At 38.5% G+C, this 20,327-nt stretch overlaps 2 protein-coding genes across 2 annotated transcripts; both read right to left on the minus strand.

Moving 5' to 3' along the window:
* Positions 1-8,392: 8,392 nt before the first annotated feature.
* LOC144658306 (uncharacterized) lies at positions 8,393-13,951 on the minus strand. The gene is made up of 2 exons (XM_078518718.1): positions 13,818-13,951; positions 8,393-10,247 (listed from the first exon to the last, which is right to left on the minus strand). Exon 2 carries the CDS (start codon positions 10,196-10,198, stop codon positions 9,335-9,337), a length of 864 nt encoding a protein of 287 aa, XP_078374844.1. The 5' UTR covers positions 10,199-10,247; positions 13,818-13,951; the 3' UTR covers positions 8,393-9,334.
* Positions 13,952-14,070: 119 nt separating this feature from the next.
* On the minus strand, positions 14,071-19,878 carry LOC144658299 (uncharacterized). Its single transcript, XM_078518709.1, has 2 exons — positions 19,738-19,878; positions 14,071-16,686 (listed from the first exon to the last, which is right to left on the minus strand). The coding sequence occupies exon 2, from the start codon at positions 16,638-16,640 to the stop codon at positions 15,744-15,746; it is 897 nt and encodes a 298-aa protein (XP_078374835.1). The 5' UTR covers positions 16,641-16,686; positions 19,738-19,878; the 3' UTR covers positions 14,071-15,743.
* Between the last annotated feature and the right edge of the window lie 449 nt (positions 19,879-20,327).

The raw sequence follows: 20,327 nt of genomic DNA on the forward strand, positions 1-20,327 counted from the left end.
TAGGATTGGTGTAATAAGTGATTATAGGAGGCACACGAATTTGGTTTGAAAACTCGTACTCGTACTCAATCTCGTACTCATAGTCCAATGTGAAGGTCGCTAATATTGTCTAAGAGTTGGCAGTTTTCGCCCACTACTTTACGAAATACGTTTTCTGGGATTACCTTTTTCTCGTATCTGTGCCGTCGTTGCAAGTCAGCATAATTACTATGACTGATCAGTTATGCCTATAATATCAGGTTGCGTTGCCATCGGAAAGAAACGCTCACTCAGGCCCAGTTCAGACACCGTACTTCACATGAGCCAAATCGAATTCGATTTTGGACCGACCCAATTTAATTTAGATCGGCTGAAATCATTCAGACGTCGAGTTTAGTTTAACGGAACACAATTCAATATGGGCATATGACGCATTCAAGTCAGCGGAGAGAAATAAACTAGAAAACATGCATGGCGGACGCCGTGGAAAACACTGAGCATCTTCACTCTTGATTCTCTTCGCTTTGGGCGGGAAAAGGGTGGTAGCGATTTTTGGCTAAAATTGAACATTAACCAAACAATTCTGATTCGCCCAAAAAATGAAACAAGCTGAGCCTTCTTGGTTTCATTGCTCTGACAGGCAAATGGTTTCTTTTGTTTCTATTTTATCCAAAAGCTCCTAAAGACACTGCCAGGAGAAGCCAAGCTTTTTGCATATGATTTGTCTAAAAAAGAAGGAAAGAAAAACCAGCAAAAACAAATGCATGCAGGACAATATTTGACACAAATAAACAAACCTCTTTGCGAAATTGGAGCTGTTTGGCAAAGTTTAATTTAAGCCAATAATCAGTACCGTCCTTTATTCCAAGAAGCCTTTCAACTGGAAGTTGGTAAATCGCAAATTGGAGCTGCCTTCTTTTCATACCTCCAACATGGAAGGGAATGTTTCCTAAGACCCTCGCTCTTCTGGAAATTTCCAATTGACCTTCACACATTTCCTTAAAGTGTTTGACCTTTGAGGAAAGTATTGACATTTTTTGGAACCACACAATCACCTATACTCTAATATTCTGGTTATAAGCCCCCCCCCCCCCCCGGTTATAGGGCCATCTACTTGGGAAAAAAATAAAATTACTAGTTATGCAATGCTTTCGAGTGGTATACTTCACAATTATTCTACGAGCGCGCGTTGGATATTGGACTGCCTCTCCGCTAGATGACAATACTGAACAGGGGTACAGTAAATGTTGCTTTATTCCACTTAAATGCCCTCCCGGATATAAGCTCATCCATTTAAAAGACCACCTGAAAACCCGTTACGAAGTGTATAGGCCCAGGGCTTATAACCAGAATTCCAAACTCATGTATGTGAGTTCACATTTATCTGACATCTTATAAAGTACATTAAGTAATATTTTAAAAATTGTTATACTGGCATGAGACATGAACATCTTCTGCACAAAAATTATCCAGCAGTTTTGTCTCAAACTCAGAGATTCCAACCCTCCCTTTTCGGCCGGAACCTCCCGTTTTCGGCGATCATTTTTTGGCCTCCCGTTTTCGCTCAATATTCTCCCGTTTTTTGTAACTTTCTTCTAGGAAAGTAAGATAGCGTTTTCTCTGCTACACTAGCCTTTTTCCCACGATCCTTTGTCGTTTCTCTATGGTATTTCGGGCAATCATCTCAGGCGTTTTTACCTTTAGAGCAACCTAGCTTGATCCTGCAGTTTTTTGGACACGGTAGTGACGGTACGCAATGCGATGGATTGCCTCGACTTCGTGTAACGTTTGCGTTAACTTATGGCTTTGCTTGGATTTGTATGGTTTTAAGTTGGTAAATTTCCATTGACTAGAGGCCTGTATTTTTAATTTTTTTCCGGGGTTGCATCTCCATGGACCTCCTAGGGGCTTGCACCTTCCACGTTCGTGGCCGCGACAAAAATCTCCTGGTTTTTCGCCTCAGAGGGTTGGAATCTCTGCAAACTCCAGCACATGAATATCAAGGAACTGCAATTCTTTTGCACCGCTTTTGACGTTTTTTTACGCTGTACAGAGACAGATAATCAAAACAAACCAACTCAAACGCAAGACCATTTACTGTCAGTAAAAGGACCGCCGTCTCTTTTTAAGCCCCTAACCCCAGATGGTGTTTTTCAAACAAGTTTTCCAATAAAAAAAATAGGTTATTTTTTTTTGCTTTTAAAGATATCATCCCACCACAATCACTTCCTTCTATATTAAGGCCCCCTTGGTTTAGATCTGTCGTTCTTGATAAAAAGTCCGGTTCGGTCCTGTCCAGTCCAGTCCAGTCCACATTGCGCGAACAGACTGGGCTCCAGCTGACTCGTCCCCAGTCGTCTTCATATATCACGTGGCAAAGGGAGAAGCACGCGCGCGCGCGAGGTGGTGTTGGGAATATTGTAAAAGAAGAAATGCACATAACTGGACGAAAAGATTTCCTCACAGCCCCATACATTAATTATGTATGCAAATATTTCATACCATCTCTACACACAAACAGCAATCATGAAAAGAACGAGTCAGTCAGAAAATTGTATGCATAATTAATGTATGGGGCTGTGCGGAAATCTTGCCGAAATTTTTTCAAAAGCGTATTTTTGGAAAGCTTTGACATTTTTGTTTCGTTTCCTCAGAAACGATACGGTATTATTTTGGCTTCGATGTGAACTATTTACACAGTGAGGGCTACTATCCAATCAGAAGAACGGTCGTAACCACAAAGTAAATACGTTTGACTGAAGGCAATTAATTTCGTAAAAACATGTTCTTCAAATATCGGAAAGAATATTCTCAGCATGATAAAAAATATTGAGAATCGTTGCAAACAGAAATATCTGACGACTGCAATGGTTTTAAGTTTGATTAAAGCGATGTATTGTAAGAAAACTAGAGAAAGCTCTCGTAGCGTTTAATTGTTAAGTAAACATTCTAGCGATTTTCTGAAACGGAAGTAAATTTTCACCAATCAGTGTTTGCAAGCGCAAACAAAAAAGGGATGACTTGTCGTGTTTGTTCGCACGGGGGGCTGCTATCCAATCACAAGAACGGTCGTAACCACAAAGTAAATACGTATGACCGATGGCAATTAATTTCGTAAAAACAGTCATGTTCTTCAAATATCGGAAATATATTCCTCAGCATGACCAAAAAAATTTAGATTCGTTGCAAACAGAAATATCTAACGACTGCAATGGTTTTAAGTTTGACTAAAGCGATGTATTGTAAGAAAACTAGAGAAAGCTCTCGTAGCGTTTAATGTTATTCTGAAACGGAAGTAAATTTCCACCAACCAGTGTTTACAAGCGCAAAGAAAAACGGGATGACTTGGCGTATCTCTTGTTTGCATGCTCGCACGGTAGAGCTTAAGTGTTTTTTCGTTCTACAAAGAGAAGTGCATATTTGCAGGTGACTTACAAAGTTAATTTCACTACATGTAACAGAGGATTGTATAAATGTGGGAGATTGCCCTATTCTATTTGTACAGGAAAATTTCTTTTTTTTTTTTTTTTTTTTTTTCACGGCATCTATCGAGTCCCTTGTTAGCGAGGACAGCCCGAATCCAAGGCTATATTCGCACTGAATACCCCATTAAACACCGTTTCAGAGCCGTATTTCTTCGAGAATCAGACAAAAGACCCTCCGAGACTGGTATTTAGAGAACATATCCGTGATTTTAGGTCTTAAATTTCGGAAAAAAAAAACCATTTTCAGTTTATATCTCCAATTTATTTTTTTTTTTTTTTTTCCCCCCAGGGCCCCAAAAATGGGGAGACCCCCCCCCCCTGTCCCAACAACCACCATTTTTTTTTATTAAAAAATGAAAAAAAAATTTCAATTTTAAAAAAAAAAAAAAAAAATAAATAAAAAAAAAAAAAAAACGTGCCAAATGGCCCATGCTGTCACAGCTTATCCCGGTTTCGATAGCATTAAGCGGCTAGAAATATTTCTACTCCCTCCTGGATGGAATTCTAGTCCATCGCAGTTCCCCACCCCCCGGCCCTCCCAGCATTATTTTGCCGGTACCTATTTATAAAGCTGGGTGGGTAGAGGCGCTATGAGAGTAAAGTGTCTTACTCAAGAATAGTACAACACAGTAACCCTGGCCAGGGATCGAACTGCCGGACAGTTCGATCTGGAGTCCGGCGACGCGCTAACAAATAGGCCACCGCGCCTCCCATATGAATAAATAATAAATAAATAAATAAATAAATAAATAAATAAATAAATATCATTCGCCGTCTGTAAGATATTGCATTTTGAATTTCGGAGTTTCACGCCACACAAGACTTTAGACGGCCGCCAGAAAGTTGCCACGTTTTCTTAAAAAAAATTGCCTTATCTGACATTTTTAATACTCTGGACAATTTTTGACGGATAACTAGAGTACGGAATAAGCCGTCGCAGGTCTGAGGATGGGCCTAACAAACCGAGGAGCAACGTTGTTTCGCCGAAGGTTAAAGAACACCTTACGGCACGGTTTACACTAGGAAAACTGGGCGAAAGGCACACCTTCCCAAAATGTCGCCGGATGACGAGAAAGATGTCCAATGCCTCCAGGAAAATACCCGTTAACCTGGTAGACCAGGTTAACAGAGAAATCAACGTCTCCCATCCCATCTGCTACGACACGTATGACTTCTGTGAGTGTTACTACAGCAACACGCTTCAAAAATTCAATGTGGTCATGCTGAAAGCCACCTGTAGCCACTTTGGGATTCCTGTAAAATCGAATAAAAGAATTGACGTAGCGAGCCGCTGAAGTGCATGAGTTTCGAATGAACTGTAAACATCCCATAAGAGTAACAGACAGTGTTGAGAGTCTTGGCTTCACGCCTAAACGCAGCTGCTTCATTCTGTCTCTCTCCCTCTCATCAAAACAATTTAAGGGAACTTTTCATAATCCTATGGCGTTTTCGTTGCCGCGAACACACTATAGTAAAAATAAGCAATTAATGTGAGCAAATTGAAGCCAGCCTGATCGCATTAAATTCTCTACAAATCAAAACTCACGAAAAAGCCCCGGCGTCCGGAAGACGCACGCGAGTTCGATTCCTAGCCAGGGTTCAGTGTTGTAGTATTCTTGAGTAAAACTTTACTCTCTGACTCTAACCGCACCCTCCGTTAAATAGGTACTGGCAAAATAATGCAGGAGGGGGGGGTGAAGATGCGGTGAACTATATTCCATCCAGGAAGGACGAGAAATATTCCTAGCCGCTTAATGCTATCGAAACCGGGATAAGCTGTGACAGTATGGGCCATTTGGCACGAGGCTTCGTGTTTGTTTATTTATTTATAGGATTGATTTCTTTAAAACTCGAAATTGCTTTCCACATTTTGATTTAAAAAAATATGGTGGTTGTTGGCACAGGCGAGCATTTCGAGCAGCGGTCTCCCCATTTATGCGGACCTCTGCGGAAACAGCATCACACAGTATCGATTGTCGAGATGTACACTGTAAATGGTGTTGTTTCTTCGGAATTTAAGACCTCAAATCACGGCTATGTTCTCTAAATACCAGTCTCGGAGGGTCTTTTGTCTGATTCTCGAAGAAATACGGCTCTGAAACGGTGTTTAATGGGGTATTTAGTGCGAAATGTAGCCTTGGATTCGGGCTTTCGCTCGCTAACAAGGGACTCGATAGATGCCGTGGTGCTCAAGTTTTGAAGGCAATACCTACCAATTTGCTGGAGTTATTATGAGATTTTATAGCAATCTGGGGATTGTTAACCGTCTAACGTTGGACATAAGCCGAGATGAGAAGCAGGTAGGCTGTACGTGTGTCAAAATCTGCTCGAGAGAAGTCGATTTTAATATAGGCGAAAAATCGAAAATGCTGGTACATGTGCTGATAAAAACGGTCATAATTTTTGAAATATTGAAAACGTACATGGGATTTTGCACATATTTGTAGATAAACGACTACTCTTTTTGGCTGGATAGGCTAGAAGTATTAGGTTGGTCCCAAAATTTAAAAAATAGCCTCTAATCGAAGCCAATTTACAGCCTTTGCTCAAAGGCGATTAGTAGTGGTCATAATACGCTCGATTTTGCCTTTTCAGGAGAATTGAGAGGCAAATTGTGACTGTCTTGTAAAACTAGAAAGGTTTATGAGCAAGTTGATATAAAATTTGCGGCTGGATGATGCGAAATAAATATTTTACAGTGTTACGTAAAGTGCATATTTTTCAATTTTCGAGACGTTGTGACCGGCGCCGACAAGGGAAAAATATTTTAAGGCTCCTAACGCGGCCAGAATATCATTTCAAATCAAACCATATCTGTTTTAGTTCTTGCCTTGGTAATGTCTTTCAGCTGACAGAGTTTCAGGCAAAATTATTTTTTAAGCGAGATTGAGTGGGTGCTTCTAAGAAAGACGCCCTCTTAAGTGCGCTACAAAGAGAAGTGCATATTTGCAGGTGACTTACAAAGTTAATTTCACTACATGTAACAGAGGAATGTATAAATGTGGGAGATTGCCCTATTCTATTTGTACAGGAAAATTTCACGGCATCTTCGACGTCACAAACAGCGCGAATACACGCAAAATTGCGTGGGTTCTCGCGTGGATGTACCCGGAATTGCGTGATCAGTGTCACGTCGGCGTCGCAAAAACATTCGAGTCTGCACGGAAAGTTGATAAGTTCTGCTCAAAGTTTAAATTTTGTATGGACAGTATCGTATAGCAAGGTGTGCAACTGCCGTGTCGAACTAAATTCGTCTCCTTAGTTGATGTAACGCTCAATATTAACTACCGTTGCAACTGCTGGTGCAGATTTGCTGAGATTAAGTTAATGATATAAACATTATTTGGATTATTCAAAGCCATCGCGGTCTGATCGAAACTCCACAGTATCGCCAAAAATGCAAATCGTTATTATCAGTGTTACCAATGCAAGGCTGTTACACTGACAACAGAAGCAACTTGGCTGTGTCTTATTCTGTGGAGATAATTTTATATTTGCCGGGAGAGCGTGCAGCGCGGATCGAGCAAAATACAATCCTGGTACGACTAGTCTATATACAACATATAACTTTCTTTAAACTTGAATTTTGCTTAATTAAAAATCCTTGTTAAAAATCTGTGTATGGTAGCTTTTTACATTAATTTGCATTGGTTGTTTACGTGTCTTTGTAAAGTGACAACAGGCATTTCATTTTGAAGAAATGGCTTCGAAACAGTGTGCTTATCTCTGTTCTTGTCGACCAGGGTTTTGGTTTGTATGAATTTGGCATTTATTTGATTTGAGCATGTGATCAACTCAGAGAAGTATATACCTCAAGCTTTTTGTCAAAAGGTAATAATTTCATCTTCGATTAAAGTGTTGTTTTGCATTTTATCAGAGATCAATAGTCACAAAACACTTTATTTATGGAACTGATTTATTTTAGGATTGTTTGTTTCAAAAAATAAACCATTTAAATTAATTGCATTACTCTGATCTTGCATTTTACTCTTGTGGTTTCATGTTTCCCCACATTGATAGGAATATATTTAAATATTTTCTGTAAGTTATTTTTCCATTCATGTAACATCCAAAGTTATGTTATCGGGTGCCATTTTTAAGCAAAAAGTGTTCTGCAGAATTAAAAAAATCATTTTAATTTCCACTGGATGAGTAAAAACGATAAAGGCAAGCTCCCTTCACTTAGCTTAATTTGGAGATAAAGACATATGCTATTTCTATAAAGAGAAATATTTATGTGTTACTTGAACTCTTGAAAGCCAAACTGCAGCAGGACGTAGTTTATGTCTCCTTTACATAAAATCGACAGTAGGTGTAAAATGAGAATTTAAGTTACTACTGAATATGAAGTTCTTCTTTTCATTTTGCACTCGTGCATAAATTCGGCAAATTTAACATACACTAGGACCTTCTCCAAATTAAAGTAAACCCCAAACCCACCTCTCCTTAAGTGTTACACTATTCTTACCCTTCCGCAATCAGGAAACGAAACACTATTTCTCTTTGAAATAGCTGCTTGTTTGGTCAGATATGAGCTAAATCTGCTCCACTAGCATCGCATTTTATGGGCTTTTATGCTCGGCAACCACATTTAGTCCTGGTTTAAACCTTAAACTTGCCAAATAATGACATCACGAACTGCAGATGAGTGGTTTCACTGCAAAGTTTGGGACATTTTATGGCGTCTTTTCTATGGTCCACAAGAGTAATCAATAACATTGAAAATTCACCAGGGAATATTTCAAAGAAAATTCATGTCAACTTGGTCTCAATGCTACAGGACTTTTCCAGGGAATAAAACATGTTCGATCATGCAGTATTTACTTATCTGGGCTTCAAGTTAACTTCAACTTATGTCTAAATGCAATATCAGTTTTATATAAAAATTAAAACACATTTAAGAAGATATTTTTGCCAACATCCTTTTTTATTATTCCACCATTACATCATAATAAATAAATAAATTAAAACAAATAAATTATAGGTACTTGTTGAAAACTCGTGAACATTTGAGGGTAAGACTGTAAGATGTTTAGCTTGACATTGCTTTTTTAAATACTTTTTAACTATAGTTATAATCGAATTTTGTACATATTTTACAATTTTTCTTTTTTAAACTTATTTTCTTTTAATTTTCGATCTTTTTAATTTCATGAGAGCGTTTTAATGAGCTATGGCTACTGGGCTTCACGTAGCTGGGAGCCTGTTCCCAGTCTAGGCGTACATGAGACCCAGGGGGGTACTTGACCTATGTTTAGGTATAGGGGTGCCGCTGGGGGTTTGGTACCCTGACCCTGTTAAAGACAATAAAAACCTACCCTATGTAGGATGACACCCCCTATTTTAAACCCTATTTAGGACAAAGGACAACATCGACAATCATTTACACCGGCTTTATTGTGATTGCGTCCCATATGGGATGTTCGACGCATTGGAAGGCGAACACCAATCCCAGCAAAAAAAGATATGCTTTTCATTGAAGCTAAAGTAAAAACAATGTAAATATTTAATGACAGTCTTGCAGCCATACCCTGCCTAGGACAGGTTCAGGCCCTGTTTAGGACAGAGGAGCTAATGAAATTATATACCCTCAGTTCACTGAACCTGAGGAGTCAAAAACCATACCCAGGGTGGGGCATGAGAAACGGGACAGTCGATTTTTAGCCCTGTATGGCTTATAGAACTTTAAAGGCAAAGGACATACAAACCATGAAAATGGAGGTTATATTACATATGACCAAGTTTCTCAGTCGATTAAAACACTGTCCTGAAGAATTTGCTTTCATGCAGGTCAGTATATAAATATATGTTTTACAGTTCTTGTATTCCTTATTTAAAATGCTCATCACAATGCGCTCATTCATTAGGCTTCATTCCTGCTTGATTGTTTTTATGTCGCTTAAAAGTTCAGAGATGCTGAAGCAATTACCATCTTTTTCCAGCTTCACTGTCCTGTGTGTTGTTTTATGTAGTTTTAGAGTCCATGCACGTCTAAAACTCTTGCCACAATGATGACAGTCAAACAGCTTCTCTTCTGTATGTGTTTTTTCATGCTGCTTAAGCCTACGAAAAAACTGGCCACACTGGTTACATTTGAAAGACTTTCCTTCTAAATGTAACTGGGTGTGTTCCGTTAGATGTTCTGCCTGATTGAAACATCGGCCACACTGGTTGCATTTAAAAGCATTCTGTCCCTTATGTATCTTCGCATGTTTCTTTAGATTTCCTGGATGACTAAAACACTTGCCACAATGGTTGCATTTATAAGGCTTCTCCCCTGTGTGAGTTCGTTTGTGTAGCGTAAGAGTGCTTACCTGTGTAAAACACTTGCCACACTGGTTACACTTAAACGGTTTCTCTCCTGTATGTAATCTCTCATGTTGCCTTAGATTTCCAACTATGTAAAAACACTTGTCACAGAACTTGCATTTAAAAGGTCTCTCTCCTGTATGTAATCTGGAATGTTGTGTTAGATTTCCTGCCTGATTGAAGCACTTGCCACAATGTTTGCATTTAAAAGGTTTCTCTCCTGTGTGTAATCTCTCATGTTGCCTTAGATTTCCTGTGTGGTTAAAGCGCTTGCCACACTGGTTGCACTGATAAGGTTTTTCTCCTGAATGCATTTTAGTATGTTGCTTCAGATTTCCAGCCAGAGCAAAGCACTTGCCACACTGCTTGCATTTAAAAGGTTTCTCCTCTGTGGAGACCTTTTTGGATGATGATTGTTTCTCCATATTGCACTTTATGTAATTTCAAGCAGGTTTCACAATGATGTCCTTAGACCTGCAGAAAAAAAAGTAAAAAAAAAAAAACTGACATTGTAACAAAATGGGAATGAAATGATGGTTGAAACAAGGGTGAGTTATAAGATACCATAAGTGGGTGGAGACAGGGGGGTCTGAGCCTTCTGCCTCCAATACCTTTTACTCCCGCCTCCCGTACCTTTTACTCCCACTTCCCGCCCCTTTCCGCTTCCTGCCCTCTCTTATCCCACTTCTCGCCTTTTTCTTCCAGTCTCTTGCCCCCCTGTCCCCCTCCACACTCCAGGTACCAAAGAAATGCCAGGTCTGCAAGGTGGAGTTGAAAATAGGCCCCTCACAGGGTTGGAAACTAAAATTTCAGAGCACTTGTCATCTGGGTGAGTGACCTTCAAGCTGCACTTGCCCAGTCTCCTCAACACTTCACACACAGACAAAAAATATTTAGCCCCCTTCCCCTCATGAACATATCTATCATTGTTTGGCTTGGTTCTAGCCTGCGAATGCAGATGCATTTCCGGCTGTCGCTTCTCTCGGCCAAAAAATGTTTGGGCGGAGAGAAGCGACAGCCGGAAATGCATCTGCATTCGCGGGCTAGCTTGGTTCTTGCCAGGCCGCTTTCTTATAAAAAATTATTTGTCCTTATAAGCTGTGTGCTTATTTTTTGTGAAGTGGAGGCAAAATATATAAAATATTCAACTGTAATTTTGAAGCACGTTTGACATTTGGCGGTCATCTTGCCACTTCAATAAATATTTCTGCATGCTTTATACTCCCAATTCTGAATATGTTCACGAACCAGAAATTTGTGGGATCATGGGTGATTTCAAAACAGTACAAATGTTGACAGTTATTAAACTTATTAACCTGTGGCCCTTATTAAAAGTAATAAAAAAGGAAACAAAGAAAAATGTGCAGATTATTTTTAATTGGAGAGTAGGAAGTTATGCTTATTTTTGAGTAATATATTCAGGATGTGAAAATCATACTCGCCAAACTGGGCTTGCAAGTGATCAATGATTTGTACTCGTCTGACAGTTTTGACACTTACCTGAGTGAGCAAGTGCTTACTTCCAACCCTGCCCTCAGATATTTGTCCGAGGCATAATAAGCTGTAGGTATCTTAAATATAGCTAGATACATTTTTGTAAAAAATAATGAATAAAAACTGTTTCTTAGTAAAAACCGGGCTAAAAACACTGCTGGATTCAAATAAACACTGGGCTCACCAGATTCAGTTTAAAATAAATGCCTGGAGCATTTAATCAAGAAATTATGGTATGTTCACCTGTCCAAATTGTTAGTAATTAAATGACAAAGTATAAGAAAAAACATTTGCAATAAAATCACAGTGAAACTGTTCAATTTTTGGCTTAAATAATTATTATTTGTGAGTACCGGGGTAATCTCCATGCATTTGCAGAGGAGCATAAAAGAGTCCACTACAGGATAAAATTCAAAGTTCTAAAGCTATATGCAAAAGCCTGTGTCTTTAAAGGGATTCTGTTAGTGAGATTTAGCTAAACTTCGAAATTTTTTTCGATGTTTGGTGTTAGAAAAGGTTTCTTTTGATAAGAAAGCAAAAAAAGGTACACAATTTTGTTCAATAACTTCTACAAGTCCTGGCAGATTCCATCATAGCTCAAGTTCACAGATGAAATACAAGCTTAAAATAAATTCAAAATGGTGTTGCAATTAATTTTGGTACATAATTTTCAATTATTTTGTCCAATTATTACCCATACTTGAAATCCAGGCAGATTCTGTCTTAATAATTTTGTTCCTTGCCCATTTTAAATATATAAATTTAGCATCAGAGTTGAACTGAATACAGGTTAAATTAAATTTGCAATAAATATTGCTCCTTCTAGAATTAAGAAAGCAGAATTCCATTCGATTATGTTTGTTACCATGTGAAAAAATAATTTGTACTCCATTTGCCATGTCGTTTTTGGTATTTGAAGGCTGCTTTGAAAAGGCTTGTTTGGAAACAAAGGATATCTGCTTTTGGTCAGTCTTTTGAGATATGCAAAAGCTCTAAATGTGCTAATGTACTCATACAACTATAAAAGTGCCAAGATCCCAATATATTGCATCAGTTAACGGCTGGATTACGCTTGTATTGTTCCAGGAACAAAAGTATCCTGTTAAGTGAAATATAACTAAGGCAACAGAAGTGTAAAAGAGAGTAATGAAACAAAGTTATACAATATTCAATAACTTAAAATACAATACAAAGACTACACAAAAGAAATGAAATGTATTGAAGCTGGAGGATTTCAAAGAAAAAGCTTCTCTTTCATATATATTGCACCTCCATATTTGATCACAAATTTTTCCCTCAATTTTTCCCTTGTCCGGACAACGATTTTTCCTCCATTGTTTATTCAGGGCAAGGTAAAAATCAAGAAAATATGGTTTATACACATTGCTTTTTATTTATCAATCAAGTAAAAAAAAACTTAGAATATCGTATAATTTGTTACATATTTATTGTCCATAGCTACTGTAGTCAACACGGGCCAGTTGCCGAGAGGACTTAAGGGCTGTGAAAACCTCTTTGAGGCTTGAAATTTGAAATCCCAGGACTTTTTGGATGAGTAGTTTTGTGGTATTTTTTTACGGTGGAAAATATTTTTTGGGGGAGGAGGGGATGACAAAAAGCATAATACACTGGTTCTCATTTTTAGCTCCAAAGATAATAATTATTGTATCAGTTTTACTTTGCATTTAAGTAAACCATTCATGAAAACAAATAGGAGACTTCTTGTTTTAGTGGTTTATTCTAAATGGGCTCTAGTTCTGATGTTTTTTACTCACAACGGTCTTATAAAAGAAATATATTATTGATTTTAGAAAATATCGCATTCTACTTTATTCACAGCTGGGGAGTTTGATGTATAGTGAATGGGCTATGTTCAAACAAAAGGTTCTGATTTCCCAAAAAAAAAATTTGGTTTATGTTCTGGGCAAATTATTGTAATTTTTCTGGGTCTTGATTTTATAGCTGAAAGAACTGCTTTTAGGTCAATCAATTTAGCCTCAACCTCCTCGTCACTATTTATGTGAAAAACAGTTGTTTCTGTATCAAAAAAAATCGTGCTGAACAAAATCTATACAATATTCAACAGTTAGTTAACAAATAGATGTAAAAAAATAAATCTTTATTTTAGTTTGGCCATCTGATCTGATTTCAGACTACATATATGACGTGGCAGATCGAAGCTTGTCATTCTCTTCACAAAAAAAAAACTCAATCAGAACAATTTAGAATTCGATCTAATTCAATCAATTTTCTCAGATTTCCTTAAATATTCCGTGAATATTTCTGATCGTACAACCAAGCGATAACATGTTAAGACTTTTGTAACGAAACAAACGGATACCCAAATTCTCACCATTTCTACGATCGCCTGCCATTCGCTCTGCGATCGGCGAGTATGCCACGAAGCCGGTAACCAAATTTAATAACACACATTCAAAACGGTTTTCCTTTTCCCCCACAATGTAAGGAGAGGGACGCTGTCTAATAGTAAATACGTAGTTTAGTTTTACTCTAGTGTTTTAAAATAAGCCCTTATAAAGTTTTTCTTACCTGTAGTTAAGTCAAACAGTCAATAGCCTTCAAGCCACGCGGCACGAACAACGGAGAACAACAGATAAAAGAGACAGCGAAAATTAAAGATTGAAAAGATTGAAAGCGAAGCGGCCATTATAAACACTAGCACCCAGTCTACTCGCCGCTGTACTATTTAAAAATGGCCGCGAGGGAGACTAAGTGCAACACTTTAGCTACAAATTGACCCAGATTCGTGGACTGGACTTCACAGTCACGGACGGAAGATCAAGAATACACCAAACAAAGTTCTGACTGACCATCTAGTCTTTTATTACTTAACAAAAACAGACAAGCAGAGCCCAAAACTAAACTAAAATTGTCTCAGTAGTAGCCTGCTAACACAGACAAATTTCCAGCTGAACGTTTCAGTATTCAAAAATACCTTATGCAAACACAAGCCAGAAGCGATTGACCAGCCACGTAACTGCTTTTGTTGTCACAGAGCAATCAAAAGCCGTGACTGGAAATCTGTCTTCATTATTTACATTATTAAGGGGGTGGCCCTTAAGTACAAAATGGTTATGGATGGCTTCTAACCATCATATCTTGGGCTCCCTTAGTATCCTGGGTTTAGTTTTTGGTCATGTTTGTTCTATTGGAGAATTCCTTCAGTTTTGGTAGTCATGGCCATATTTGGTAAGTCACGTGACCAGAGCACAAAAACCTTAAACTCACACAGCTTACATTTTTCTCCGTTGAAATCAACACCACAGGTAGAGTACATTTAGAAGCAAAATCTGTAGCATGGATTTGTTGAAATAGAACAAACATGACCAAAAACTAAACCCAGGATACTAAGGGAGCCCAAGATATGATGATCAGAAGCCATCCATTACAACCATTTTGTAGTTATAAAGGGCCACCCCACTTAACCTCAAATAGAGATTTGACTTTATTTGCAACTAATTGTAGTCTCTCATTATTTCTTCTGTTCTGCAATTATTGTGGGTAAACTAACCCTGGAGTATAAATAGAAGCAAGTTTAAATACATATTCAATGACAACTATATAATTCCAGCTTCAAATGTAGTTGGTGGAGTTCAAAAAATTTCATGCTGTTCAGTGTATAATAATATTAAAAAAAGTTAAATAATGTACAAGGGAGGTCTGAAAAATGCTCCCCTGGTAATTTTTTTAGTAGTCCCAGTTATGAACTTATTTTTCTTGCACCTCCCATTCTCCTTTTGAAGCCAGACTAGTGCCAGTCTCTCCGTGTATGATTTTGGGGTGAAGGGTAATTGATTACAAGAGTATGATTTCAGACAGGGAGTCACTACTAACTGATGTTCTTTCACACAAAAATGAAATAAATAACACCCCTCACCCACCCCATAAAACATGAATGGTCCCTTGAAGTATACTTTTAATATATAAACTATAATCATAATGACTGGGTATGAGCCTGCTTTGAAGCCATATTGTATGGTGTTAACCGCTTAGAAACCATCAGCCTCCCCCCCCCCCCTCACCTTTACCCATAAGACATGGCTCCCTCATGACAAAATGTCTATTTCTTAGTACCTCATACTCGTAGGTTGTAAACAAAATCTACCATTGAATTTGTGATGGACCTTCACTGCACAAAAATTTAGTACTGTTGTAATTTCTTACACAATACATACAGTATTAAAAAAAAAAACATTTCAAAATGAGCCACAGCAGTGTTGAACAAAATACATTTTTAAGTTAAAAAGTCATAATAAAGCAATATGCATTTTAGCCCTGTTCAGTACTGTCATCCAGCAGAGGGGGACTTATATCCGAAGGGGCTTATAACCGGAAGTATTTTTTTTTTATTTGCAGGTAAATGGGTTAGTTGCTTACTGTCATAATGTGCTTAAAGGGCTCCGGCCTCAGCTTCCACTAAATTATATCTGCTGCAATGAACATGTTTATAAGGCTTCATTCCATTTCCTGTTTAACACTGCATTTCTTAATGTCACTTAAAACTTCAGAAATACTGAAGCAGTTGTTATCCTCCTTGCTCAGTTTTAACTTCAATTCTGTGTGTGTTGCTTTATGTTTCTTTAAACTGGTTTTACGTTTATAAGACTTGTAACACTGGTCGCATTTAAAGGGCTTTTCTTCATGTACACTTGATCCCAAATGTCGCTTTAGCTGTCCTGAATCATTAAAACGCTTGCCACACAGGTTGCATTCATACGGCCTCTCCTGTGTGTGTGATCTTGCATGTTGCCTCATATGCCCTGACTGAATGAAGCGCCTGTCACAATAAGGGCACCCAAAAGGCTTCTCTCCGGTGTGTGTTCTTACATGTTGTGTTAGGTTTCCTTTTTCATTAAAGCCTTTACCACACAGTTTACATTTATGACGCTTCTCTCCTGTATGCATTCTATTATGCTTTTTGAGGTCCTCTGCCTCAATAAATCGCTTACCACAGAGGCTACATTCAAAAGCCCTTTCTCCTGTATGCCATTTTGTATGTCTGTCGAGATGCGCTGCACGACTAAACAACTTGCCACAATATTTGCATTCAAAGGGTTTCTCGCCTGTGTGTAGTCTTTCATGCCGTGTAAGAGTCCCTACCTGACGAAAACACCTGCCACAGTAGTTGCATTTAAAAGGCTTCTCTCCTGTATGTATTCTTTCATGTTGCCTCATGTCGGTTTTATGGCTAAAACGCCTACCACACTGTTCGCATATATGAGAATTCTTTTTCGGGTGCACTCTTTCATGATCCTTGAATTCTTGTTCAGAGAAGAAACACTTGCCACAATCCTTGCAATAAATTGCTTTTTCCTGCAGGGTAAGTAATTTACATGAAGTTTGTTCTTCCATGCACTTTGTGTTATTTGCACCAGGTATCAGAACAATGTCCTCAGACCTTTAAAAATAAGAAGAAAGTAAAATGTTAATACAAAATAAATACAGTGTAACCCTGATATAATGAAGTGCCAACTTTACTTGATTTAAGGCTCCCATGGCCCAGGCGCTTAATTAAATCATTATATGGTTACCTTACAAAGCCCGGCAACTCCGTTATGTTTAAGAACGAATTAGAAAGGTAAGCCACTGAACACGTTTTGTTTGTCATCCACTTCAAGTGAAATTTTTGTATGTGTATTAATAACAAGTAATCACATGATTTTTCTCGTACAATTTGGGATAAATCAGCACTCGTAAATTTTTCAAAGACTACAAATTGCATTTGCCCTACAGGCTTGTGCAATTTGGTTAGCCTTTGAAAAGTTTACTCGTGCTAAGTAAACCTAACCACAAGCAAACTGGAGTCAAAGCTAACTGCAAGCATACCAGGGTAGGGGTGGTGAATAGTCCTTCAAAAAAGGCAAGTCTTGCAGAATTTTAGGCAAATTTCAGGGGTCTTGCCATCTCGAATTTTTCTTTGATGCCTTCTTGGAGTCTCAATTTCTTTTGCAAGGCTAAAAAGAGCTCGAGCTCACAGAAAAGATATCAGTCTCGCCGACTCGCCAAGTCTCGCATTTACCTAGTGAAATTCCGTCTTTCTGCCATAATTTTCTGCCAAATAGGGTGACCCACTGCCAATCAATATCAAAATTGATGATTTTTTTTGCCTAATACCAACTGATATCAATTCACTAATTTCATGGATTGGTATCTATTTATTGATTGAATTTCCGATCATCAATTTCATCCATTGGTAACGCCGGGTTATTTATACAATAGACCCTTCCACGCTTTCTGCCGCCCTCTTGCTTGAGAGGCAAATACGGGAAAATTTACAGTAAGTGTATGGGAAAAATGAAGAATCTAATCCGTAATATTTTTGAATTGCAAACTCAAGATACCAGGTAAACGAGTTTATTGATTAAATTTGGGAAATGTAGTCTCGCAAGGAAAGCTGCAAATGTTTTTTTCATTTTTACATAAATTTGTCTAAAATTCAAGCCGCCATTTGCGCGGAAAAATGTAAGCATTTGTATTAAAAACTAAAAATGCGATTTCTCACCTCCCAGCATAGCTGTGTCCTTCAAATTTCATCAATAAAATATTTTGCTAGGTATCCTTACCTTGTAATTCATAGGAATTGCAGAATGTTTATTTTGTTTATGTTATTGGGCATCGAACCCCTCGCTTTTCCCATACATTTATTGTACATTTTCCCGTGTTTGCCCCCCAACCAAGATGGCGGCAGAAACCGTGAAAGGGTCTATTAGTATTACTTATCAAGGTATGTCTGGAATTTTCAGAATTTTTAAGGTTACGTACATGATAGGGAGTAATGCTTCTTGTCAGTAAATTTAACACGTTTCACAATGAAAAGGTCAAATGTTTACCTTAAATGTTCGCACACACGAGTTTGTGGCCTTAAAAGTTTTTACTGGGTGTCTGTCTACCATATTTGAGGCACAGCTGCGATTAATAAGTCGCATAAACACAAGTAGAGCGCATTCCCTCTGTTTTCACCAGTTTTCACTTTTCGAGGGCTAGTTAGAAGCGACAAAAGCCTTATTCCGGAAAAACCTTTAGAAAGAACTTCACTATTGTTGAAACAAATAAGAATCTGTGTTTTTATCCCAAGCAGAACTCTGAGAGATTTTTCGTTCCGACAACGTAAACAGCGCAGGAATGCATGCTACTCCACAGGTAACCAAAGCGTACTATGAGAGTTTGTATGGATGTACTAAGAAGGCTTGTATGGATTTGAAATAAAGATGAGGAAAAATATCCCTTTTTACCGGCGAAAAGTTATAATGAAACTTTAAACCTTACCTGGTGTCACGTTTTTGTATTTCTAGTGCTTTAGAAAGTCATACGCGCGATTTTCGTCTTAACCGTCTGTTGCGTACTAAAAGAAAGACAAGGTAGGAAAGCAAATTCGAAAGGCGAACGCAGGCCTCTTCGAAAAACTCGCTAAAAGTACCTCAAAACCAGACCTAACTCGATCTTTTCCCTTCACGATCCAAGAGCGATAATTATTCCATCTTTCTATGTAATTGAATTGCATTCAAGTTGAAGTTTGGAGCCAAGAACTTCATTTGAATTCACAACTTCGGCACAAATCGGGCGCCATTACGGCCGTGAAATTCAAATGCGAGCACCTAGCTAACGGTCGAGCCTAGGGCGAGTACAAAATCCACCCCATCCGGGGGAGACAGAGGAGACCTCTTGTAAGCACCATCTCATGCTCACTACAACCACTATAAGTTAATTTTTGTAACGGCGGGTAAACCCAAACGTCAGCAACCCATTCAATCAACATTCAAATCTGTGCACCGTTCCGAACGTTACAAAAATTAACTTATAGTGGCTGTAGTGAGTATGAGATGGTGCTTACAAGAGATCTCCTCTGTCTCCCCCGGATGGGGTGGATTTTGTACTCGCCCTAGGCTCGACCGTTAGCTAGGTGCTCGCATTTGAATTTCACGGCCGTAATGGCGCCCGATTTGTGCCGAAGTTGTGAATTCAAATGAAGTTCTTGGCTCCAAACTTCAACTTGAATGCAATTCAATTACATAGAAAGATGGAATAATTATCGCTCTTGGATCGTGAAGGGAAAAGATCGAGTTAGGTCTGGTTTTGAGGTACTTTTAGCGAGTTTTTCGAAGAGGCCTGCGTTCGCCTTTCGAATTTGCTTTCCTACCTTGTCTTTCTTTTAGTACGCAACAGACGGTTAAGACGAAAATCGCGCGTATGACTTTCTAAAGCACTAGAAATACAAAAACGTGACACCAGGTAAGGTTTAAAGTTTCATTATAACTTTTCGCCGGTAAAAAGGGATATTTTTCCTCATCTTTATTTCAAATCCATACAAGCCTTCTTAGTACATCCATACAAACTCTCATAGTACGCTTTGGTTACCTGTGGCTACTCAGGGGTTCCCTCGATCTAGAGAAATAAGATCACGCGGCCTCTCAAGCGATGTTTAAAAATGCCTTTAAAAACTACTTCTTACCTCTACTGCAGCAAAACAGTCAAATGTGTGAGCTGCAAAGACGTCGATCGATTTTACTGTCGAGGAAACCACAAATATCTAAATGATCGCGGAGACTTCAACGCATGAACGACGATGAACGCGGCCATTAGCGCTAGTGCCCAGTCTAATCGCAGCCACACCTACATCAATAGAAACCAAGATTGAGGACTGGACTTGTTGGCTACGAACGGAAGATCAAGAATCAGCGATCGCCGACGATTTTGCATCAAAAAGGCTTTAGACTGAGTACGGTAAAATACAGCAGGGTAAATTTTTTTTACAAAAACGATTTATTTCTATTATTAGCAACATATCATATCAGGCCCTGGTTGTTTAAAAGGTGGATAACTCTATCCACTGGATAAATCGCTATCCAGTGGATAGCTTAGTATGTCAGTTGGCAACACTTATCCACTGGATAGCGATTTATCCGGCTGATGGTGTTATCCACCTATCAAACAACTGGGGCCAGGTGATATGCCTCTGATTTTATTGATAGGTTTCTATGACAACTAGAATTCAATGTGAAATTTAGGAATGGACTGGACTGGACTTCTTAATGACGCACA

Source organism: Oculina patagonica, chromosome 6 (genome assembly GCF_052425735.1).
Source record: "Oculina patagonica isolate OP01 chromosome 6, crgOcupat, whole genome shotgun sequence".
NCBI classification, from domain to species: Eukaryota; Metazoa; Cnidaria; class Anthozoa; order Scleractinia; family Oculinidae; genus Oculina; species Oculina patagonica.

Excerpts from the sequence above, each read along its gene's own strand:
- LOC144658306 (XM_078518718.1), bottom strand. The coding sequence starts at position 10,198 with ATGGAGAAACAATCATCATCCAAAAAGGTCTCCACAGAGGAGAAACCT.
- LOC144658299 (XM_078518709.1), bottom strand. The coding sequence starts at position 16,640 with ATGGAAGAACAAACTTCATGTAAATTACTTACCCTGCAGGAAAAAGCA.